The 9054-nt window shown below is 44.8% G+C and overlaps 2 protein-coding genes across 9 annotated transcripts in view; both read right to left on the reverse strand.

Moving 5' to 3' along the window:
- The window catches only part of MXRA8 (matrix remodeling associated 8), a 23603-nt gene extending 16873 nt beyond the window's left edge, over nucleotides 1-6730 (reverse strand). Inside the window, exons 1-2 of one of the 5 annotated variants that reach the window (XM_085509067.1) lie at nucleotides 6589-6730; nucleotides 3229-3353 (exon numbers count right to left, since the gene is read on the reverse strand). The gene's annotated coding sequence lies outside the window, so the exon portion shown is untranslated. Of the gene's footprint in view, nucleotides 1-845; nucleotides 1046-1935; nucleotides 1957-3228; nucleotides 3359-6588 lie in introns of those variants that run through there. The other 4 variants (XM_015882161.3, XM_085509066.1, XM_085509065.1 and 1 more) reach the window with 4 other exon arrangements.
- A 223-nt stretch (nucleotides 6731-6953) lies between these two features.
- AURKAIP1 (aurora kinase A interacting protein 1) lies at nucleotides 6954-8915 on the reverse strand. 4 transcript variants are annotated; one of them, XM_015882171.3, is made up of 4 exons: nucleotides 8880-8915; nucleotides 8347-8433; nucleotides 7758-8209; nucleotides 6954-7117 (listed from the first exon to the last, which is right to left on the reverse strand). In XM_015882171.3, exons 2-4 carry the CDS (start codon nucleotides 8396-8398, stop codon nucleotides 7010-7012), a joined length of 612 nt encoding a protein of 203 aa, XP_015737657.3. In that variant the 5' UTR covers nucleotides 8399-8433; nucleotides 8880-8915; the 3' UTR covers nucleotides 6954-7009. The 4 variants fall into 4 exon arrangements, with proteins under 4 accessions (XP_015737657.3, XP_015737656.2, XP_015737655.2 ...); XM_015882170.3 differs by having other exon boundaries at nucleotides 8795-8901; XM_015882169.3 differs by having other exon boundaries at nucleotides 8747-8901.
- Nucleotides 8916-9054: the final 139 nt, after the last annotated feature.

Here is a 9054-nt window from a genome sequence, read left to right on the forward strand (position 1 = left end):
TCCATAAGATGAAATCCAAAAGGTTTGGTGCAGGGAGAAAAGACAAATGGGTTTCTGTGCCCCAGAAGCCATGAGAGGCAGGCAGCCAGCAGGCCCAAATCAGCAAGCTTATATGAACCACCAGCTCTGTTTACATCCACTCAGAGCCTCTCACAAACACTTAAGACCTATCAGATCATGAACCCTGCTTTAGGTTACAGCGACATTCATTTATCACTTCCATTATAAGAAAAGAACGTAGGCAGAGTCTCCCTGCCTTCACCTTTTACTTTCCTGTTCATCTCACACAACTCTGCTCCACCAGATGGTTTTTCTGGTGCTGAACAGATTTGCCAACCTCTATAATGCTTCGTGCCATTCACAGCCTGTGAAAATCACTGTCAGAAGCCTGTAAACAACAAATCCTTTTGACAGGGCTTTTGAATCCGTGTCAAGCTTCATAATCTTCCAAACAAGCACCTGAATGCCACGCAGTTAAGCTAAATCTTAATTAACTCCCCATAGGTTAATAAATGTTTTCACTGGATTGTTGTGTTGTTTTTCTTCTTTTTCTTTCTTTAAAGATATTTGAGTGCATCCCCCTCAGTCTCAGGTGCCTGACTGAGGGAGCACTTAAGCACTACCCTCAATCAGGAAAGAAACAAGCAAGCAGGGAAATCAGAATAGATCACCACCATCTTCTACTACGTTTGCAAGGGTCTTTTTGTAGGTGGCACCACACTTGTGCTCATTTGCTGACAGGGCAGGCTGCCTGCACAGCACAGGCAGCTCCTCATAGGAAAAGTTTGCAGTCTAAACAGACAGGAGCAGCAGCGAGACACACAACACAAAAGGAAATGACTCACCCAAGCTTGCACAGCAGATCAGTGGCAGAATTAGGAATACAGCCCAGACCAGCTGCATAAGTACCTCAGTCTTTAGACTGTGCTGCCTCTGTCCTCACGGAGAGCCTAGAAAACCCTGAAGACTGATGAGGACGCAGAGTGAAGCTGGACAAAATCTTCCCTGTCTTTCAGATCTGGAAAGCTTCAGTGATATTAAGAACCTTGAGACAGAATGCATTTGGGTAGGGTAGGGCTGGAAATGTTAACTACAAAATGGCCCATGGCATCCCTCTTACCTCTCAGATCAGCACTCTGATTCCCCCAAGGAGAACTGCACTCATTAATACCTGCTGCTTCTATTCACAACACAGCAGGGAAAATAAATTGTTGTTGTTATTGATTTGTTGGTACCTTGCTATCTCTCAAGCCTATGGAGAGCCTGTAGTGTCTTCAACGCATTGATATTAGTTCAAAATCACATGAACCACGAAGTTCCTGAGGGGATGGAAAAACATGCAAATCGAAGTTGGAGTTACCATCAATCATAACTTTAAGAGCTGGCTCTGTGCACTTATATGCATCTGTTCATCTTCCTCTAAGGTTCACAGCAGCAGCCAGCAACTGCTGGGAGTCAAGTGGGGGTTTCAGAGCCCCTAAGGTTCTATCACTTGTATCTCCATGCCCCTGACGCCTTTTAGATGTATGCAGAAAAAGCACCTCCCCCAAAATTAACTTACTGATATCAAGTGCCAGAGACTGAAGGGCATCCAACCTATGACATGGGACTGACTCAGCCCCATGGGAGCTATGGTTCTGTAGAGTCTTCACTTTTTCAAACCTACCCTGCAACCACTAAGCCCCCTCTAGGGGACCAATACTTAGAGCTGGTCCAATTTGGCAGATGGCAGACAGCACTGAGAATCAGGAGGAAATAACAGAGGGATCTAATCACCCCTCTGAACATTCATTCAGCCAGTGTGTTTGTCTTCAGACAAGTGAGAGAAAGCAGAAGCTGAGATGAGCAGCATTCCACCAAGATGTTACTCATCCCTATGGATAAAGCTCCAGAATTTTCCATATATCAGAACAAAGAGGCACCAAACAGGCAGACCTGGGTCTTATTTTTCAGCTCAGTAGCACTTCTGTGTAGAAAGGCCTTCACTTGGCCCACTTCTTCGTTCCAGATCTCAAGGCACTTCACAGGGAAGTCGTTAACCCTACACAAAAGGAAGAAGGAAAGGAGGAAGAGATGGGAGAAGTAACTGGTCCACAGGACACAGAACACAGCAGTGCTGACTCAGTAACAAAGATGTCTGAACAAAGAGCCTTTTCCAGAGCAGTTCTCCAGCAATCTCCTCCACAGGCAACAGCAAGTCAGGCTCCTCTAACATGAGAAAAGCTTAAGCCACAAGCACACAGCACATATTTCTATGAAGAACCAAAAAGCTCTCAAACTGTTCAGGGAAACAGGCACGTTTAGCTATTTATGCCACTTTGTGTCCCCTTTCTGACCACCAGCATTGTGCCTCAACCACATCTCTCAGTCCCCCTCCACATGGGAACAGCATTCTGGCACTAGGAGCTTTGGAAGGAGAACTCTGGTCCCCACACTAATTGCAGCCCATCTGTTGCACCCGCCTAAAATAATTAAGCAGTGCAATTCCAGGCACAGAATCTTATTTTGAGATCAGAAATGACTGGGAAAGAGTGGAAAAATTAATAGGTTAGCTCTGAAAAGGGGACTCCAAGGTTGCTTCCCAGAGAGTTGTATTACCTACCTCAGGTCTGCAGGCCATTTCATCTGAAATAAAAATACTCAAAGCTGAAAGGAGGTTCCCCTGTGTAATACAATATAATCCTGCTGCCAAATTTAGATGCACAAACATGGAGCTTGGCCAACTTGTAAGGGTAGTCTATGCAAACTGTATTTACTCTAGATCAATCCAAGTGCCCAGAACTTGAACTAAAGAAAACAGGGTGCTGATTTAGAAACCAGTTGTCCTGCTTCTATCCAGACACCTGAGTGCTGCACCACATCACCCACTTAGAGTTCCCCTCCAACACAAGCACAAGTTAGAAATAGGTGTTCCAGCTACTTACAACTTGCAGCCCTACTCCAGAAGCAGCCGGCCCTACTCTGAAAACTAGAATCATGTTGTTATTTGCTCTCCTTTCTATTCCCCAGCCTCACTTTGTGATCGGAAATCAGAGACAGTACTGCACCCAAGGCAGAAATAATGACATTGGGCTTTTTCTGCTTGCTTCCTTTTCACAGTCCCAGGTTTTTGCATAAAGTACTTGTGAGGGAAAGGCTTTCCTGCCTTCTCGAGGGCAAAACCACTCTTCCTTTCCCCATGGAACAGGTGACGTTATCAGAAGTAGGACACATCTCTCTCCATCCTACCTTCCGATGGGCCTGCGGTGCAGTTTCATACAGATGGCAGGATGCTGTTAAACCATGTCATTCTTCCACATCACAAGCCGGTAAAATTAAGCACTGACAGTTCTCTGGAGGATGCTCATTCAGACCTAAGAAAAACAACAGAAAAGACACTAACTAAAGCAATAAGAATGGTGAGGGAAGCCATGCCAAGGCCTTGTAGGTCCAGGTGACCAGTCATAGATTTTGACTTCAGGCCATGCCTGGTGATTCTGCTGCTGGGCAGCCTCCTGTGGGATGATCCATGGAGAACAGCCAGAGCTGAGAGCAGCAAACCCTTTGGTCACAAGAAAAAACAGCTCTGACTCAAAAGCAACCAGGGGAAAGTGCTGGTGAGTAACACGGTGCCATTTACATGCAGTCACACTGCTGACTTGGACTGTTCTAGCTGCTTTTACTACCTTTTATTTTGGCACGTTCCTCTATGATGCTTATCTTCATATTTGACAATTTCCTGCCATGAACTGTCAATTCCTTTAAAATAAACCCGACAATTTCCAAGCTATCAGGAAACAAGGCACATATTGATACACAATTCCAACTGTCCATTCAACCTCCTTCTTCCTGTTACTCTGTACCACCTGCTCTGGCTATATTGGAAAGCAACAAAGAAATCTTATAGTTCTTACCAGTTCTGTGGGGTTTAGAAACACATCACAAGGAAGATGTCCATGGAAGTCCCAGACATTGGAGGGGTTCAACAAAGGGCAGCTTTGGCACTGGGAGGCATAGTTTAGTGTGCATGGATTTACATTTGGACTTGGTTGTGTTAAAGTTCATTCCTAACCTTAATGATTCCATGACTCTATGCATCAGTGACCATGCAGTGATCACGACTACAGAACTCAGTCTTATGTCAGGGAATCGAAAGAAATGGAATATCAGACGTTCTTCAATTCTGTGACTCACAGAACTCCTTGTTTCAATTCTATTCCCCTGTCTTACAGGGAAAGGCAAGCAAAAATAAATGCCTCCACAGTTAAAGCAGCACATTGCTTAAAATTAGCTCAGATGTCTGCAAGTGCTACAGTTATTGAATTCTTTTTTTCCTATACCAGAGACAGCAAAATCTACTCTTCATTTGAGCTCTGCAAAGTGAAAGGCTCCAGGTAAAGCACAGAGTGCTGTTATTTTTGGAGAGCAACTGACCAGACTCAGCCCCAGCAAACCCAAACCAGGATATTTTCACAGTCTGAAAAGTAATGTCAGCAGCAGAACAGCACGAATGACGTAAAGGTGTAATTTCACTTATCCATGGGTGCTGTTTGTAAGATCACTTCAGCCAGATTCTGAGCTAGCGTAGACAAGGGTGGTGTATTACCTCCGGAAGACAGGAACTGGGGTTCACATCCACCAAAGCAGAGCTGATTTTGTACGTTGAAAAGAACAGAGTCAGTTAAAGAGGCCAAAGTACATACACCAATTTACCCTGGGTAACGTTGTAACAGTGCCCCTTTAATGCTAGTGTTAGCTCACCAGAGTAAAGGTTCCTTGTTTCTGCTCAGGAATTAGCAAGTAATCTTAGTCTGTAAGGTAACAGCAGGAGCAAAGTCTAGTCACTCTCTGAAAGGTGTTTTGTACGCCACATACCCAAAAACATTGGGCTAACAGCTCCTCCTGCTCATAGGGCCACTCCTGAGACTACTAATGGAAGAAAGAAAACCAACACCTGCAATACAGATGCAAAAAGAACCTGAGCTTCCCAGAGTCATGTCATATTCAGACTCCTACATCCAGAAACAACTAAAAAACTTCAGGAATTCATACAGCTACAACTGAGCAATGAGCATACGCCTTAAAATGCATCTAATTCTTACCCTAGTGAGAAACATCACTGCTGAGATCATGGAGACAACTAAAATCTCAAGTTTGCCAGCAGTCATTATTTTCTTGTACTACAAGGAGATGGTATTTCTGTCACACGTTCATTGGAAGCCTGCAATCATCATGTTACTGGATCCTGACCTTTCCAAAAGGGTAAAAATCCACTGCTTACATTTTCAATGTGATGCTTTGGCTTGGAGAAAAACCGATTTCAGAACTTTCAGCCCTTCTGAAATCAGCTGTTTTAGAGCCAACTCATGTCAGCACAAACTGATTGCTGTGACAAAACGACCAAACTGGGTTTTCTCCTCTGCTAACTGAGTTTGCCGTCTGTACTCAAGTCAACGCAATCCAAGATTGAGGGGGTGTGAGCATAATTGGTTTCACATTCCAATTCTGAAGCATCTTTCCAGACAAAGAGCTGTCATGCAGTCCCAAATATGCAATCTCCATCCCCACTGGATATCTCCAACCTCAGCAACAGAGCAGGAATTCCTCGAGCAATCTCCTGCTTACTTTCAACCTCTCAGAACAGCAGAATAACAAGGAGATGGAGGAGCCTCAAAGCCAAACCTTTCTTGTTTCAGCCTATTTTCCTACTGCAGCCACACACACATGTATGAACACATCTGGTAGCTGTGCACGTACATTGGCACATACAGACTTTGATCCAGAACAGCTCATAACAAAACCCTGTGAGTTGTATACTATGCACTAGTGCTCCCCCTATAGCAAAACGTTACAGCTTCCCTCTGCCTGAAGGAAATTGCATCCTATGGTCAAAAGAGTTCAAGCAACTTGATGTAACCCTGCTGCATGTTACCTGATTAAGGCCATGAAGATGGGGGTCTTGGCAGCACCTACCACATAAATATGGCACACAACCTGAGACGTGCTTTGATACACTACAGCAAAAAGGAACGCAGCATCTGTGTGATTAATACTGGTAATAACATCCACAGGTAGAAGTTGGACAACTTTGTAAATCACACATAGTTCCATTGCTTAATTATGTCTAATAGATGTAAAAGTAATGGCTGCACTTCATAGGCTGTCATTTGGAGGACAGGACAACTACTCAGACAGCTACTTTACTTAGTGGAGACTTGCAATTTACCACAGAAGTGTCCTAATATAATCACTATCATAGCACAAAAGTTCACTTGCAATTACTATTTCAGTAATTCTCTAATTACTATCCCAGCATTAAAATAAATGAGAAGGCAGCAGCATTGAATGAGAAAGGCCATCTTATTCCAGCTGTGCTCATCCAGTCCTACTGGTCTCGATAAAAAGCAACTACAGCATATTTAAAGCACAAAGAAGGAATGTCTTTTTAGTTCTCTGATATAAACTGCCTACTGTTAGCATTTGGCTTGGATCAATGTGCTACCTACCTGTTTCTATAGGATTCCAATAGTTCTCAACAAGTTCTCCACTAAGAATAATCAATATTTAACCACGTGTGACACGAGTGCCCCCCTTCCTTACAATACCTACATGAAGATCCAACCAGCTCCAAACTTCTACATTCACTGCCATGAGTTTCAGAAGGTTTGAACTGACTGCCACCTAGCGACATCAACAGCAGGAAGCCTCAGAAACACTGCCCATAGGATGCTTGCAGTCACCTGTCCTAGAGCTGAAATTAAACCGTACATTGTGAGTTCCATACAACATTTGTTTCTTGTGTTTTAAATTCAGTCAGTAAAATCCAACACATTTTCAGGTTAGCAGGATGCAGAGCCCATAGGAGCTCACTTTACCCTTATCACAGAAGCCAATCCACCCCATTGGAGCTCATCCAGACTGAAAGCAACTTCCAAATCTTATCACACACGGAAAAAGGTGAAGAGAAATCAGCATACTTAAATATTTCTTTTAATTACAATGACACGTGTAAACTCATTACAAGTATTTTTTATCGCTTGGAACTCTTCAGAAATATCTTGGGTGTTTGCCATCCTGCAGGAGGACCTTTCAAACCAGCTCTTTTCCAGATGCGCTCCAAATCTTTCTCAAATTTTGCCTAAAACAGAGGAAAAAAGACAGAGAGAGAGAATGGCAACACCTCAGAAGCAACACTCAGGTATTCAGATGCTCAAGTGCCCCCTGCTTGGAGGGTCTATGTACAACATGTAAAACCAAGTATCAAAATACAGCCAGCCATAGGAAAGGTATAGAAGACACACAAGCACTGCCTCAAAAGGCAGCACTGTATGAGAATATCCACAACTTGAATGAAAGCCATCATCCTTTCTAATAAAGGAAGAAAAGGGTTCTGTATAGAAACAATACTAAAGTCAACAGGGTATGAGCAAGATGGGTAGGAAATTAAGATTAAACAGATCTCCCTGATGTAAAATAGGCATGTGAATTAATCTTCTGCACAAACATGAGTTCTTCCCTATTAGTCACACATCTTTTTAAGTTATTCACACCTGGTAATTATCACACACAGCTGGTTACAAGCACAGAAAGACTCTGAATTAGGTTCTGAGGATGCAGAGGTAAAACTCAAACCAGCAAATCAGCCAATACTACTGGGCCAGTAAATCCTGAATTCATCTAGGCTGAATTTCTCTGTTTTCCCCCATGTTAATTCCACCTAAGATCCAGCACCTGAATAAAGGAAAGGGTGAGCACCTGCACCTTCAAGCTGAGCTTACCTGCCGTTTCTTCTTGCGCCCTTCCTTTATCCTCCTCCTCACAAACTTCCTCCTCTTCAACAGCTTTTTGTACTTGTGGCGATTCATTTTCCGTCTGCGGATCTTCAACACGTTCTTACACTGCACCGCGTTGCTCGGCGTCCCTTCCCCTTCCTCCACATCAGCTCCCACATCACATGGAGGACAGTCATATCTCTGCAGAAGCCCAGAGCCCACTTCTTCTTCCTGAGCATTACTGACCTCTGCTTTAGGAAGGGAGTATCTGACTGTCAGCCAACTTTCTAAGGGGCTGATGGAAAGCTTCCTGGGGACCAACATCTCTTCCAGTTCAGGCTCCAGCGTGTGCCACTGCTGAGGCTGGGCTCCATTCTTATTGGGTGGCTGCGTGCAATAGTTCACAGATGTGGAATGACAGCAGAGAAAGGAAGACACCGACCTTGGCAGAAAGTGGCCTTTGAGAAGCAAAGAATTGCATTTAAGAGGCAGAATTTTCTAGCAGCACCTTCACAACAGCAGCACTAAATAATTCAGTCATAACAACAAAGGAAACTGCCCAATTAACCCTAAAGACAAAGAGAAACGAGCTCACCTGCAACTCGTGAAGCCTTCAGCAGCCGGGCAGTCAGCTGTGATAGCAACATCTCCACCTCATTCAATCCAACAGACCCAGGAACGACTGTGAAAACAAAAATATCGAGGTAATGAGGCAAAACGTGCTATTTTTACACTTGAAAAAGGACTATATGTAACCCAGACCCTGTTGTTTCACTAATTCCACTGTGCTGGATAATGACAGGCCCATAAACACTGAGGTAGCTGAGTTTTAGAGATAGAATGAAGCTTTTATTACTTCACATTTAAAACACAGGCAGCTCCAACCCAATCCCGGCCCAGCTCAGCACCACAGCGTCATTACCACAGCGAGCAGCGGATCGGGGCTTAAGCTGTGAGGAACCGAGCTACTGCTCGACCTCACAGGGAGCCCATACCGACACCACAGCATCTCCACGACCACAGACAGCGAGAATGGCCGATACCGAGATACAACTCTCCCTACAACCGAAGCGGGGACCGAGCTCCAGGCCTCAGCCTCCCCTCAGGCCCCCGGCCGCCATCACTCACCATCCCAACCCGCTTCCTCTCCAACTTCCGCTGCCCGCCAGCACAGCGCCCCCTAGCGGTGTCCTCCAGCACAGCGCCCCCTGGCGGTGTCCTCCAGCACAGCGCCCCCTAGCGGCAGCCGCCGGAACAACCGCGTGGGGGCGGTGGGAGATGTTCTAATGCATCTGAATGAAGG

This window comes from Coturnix japonica, chromosome 9 (assembly GCF_054131305.1).
Source record: "Coturnix japonica strain WE chromosome 9, WE-NBRP24, whole genome shotgun sequence".
Lineage (NCBI taxonomy): Eukaryota > Metazoa > Chordata > Aves > Galliformes > Phasianidae > Coturnix > Coturnix japonica.

Coding starts and splice junctions, on each gene's coding strand:
- AURKAIP1 (XM_015882171.3), bottom strand. CDS start 8,398: ATGTTGCTATCACAGCTGACTGCCCGGCTGCTGAAGGCTTCACGAGTT. Junction 8,210..8,346: donor GAAGGCTTCACGAGTTGCAG/GTGAGCTCGTTT, acceptor TGCTTCTCAAAG/GCCACTTTCTGCCAAGGTCG. Junction 7,118..7,757: donor GGCGCAAGAAGAAACGGCAG/GTAAGCTCAGCT, acceptor CCTCTGTTTTAG/GCAAAATTTGAGAAAGATTT.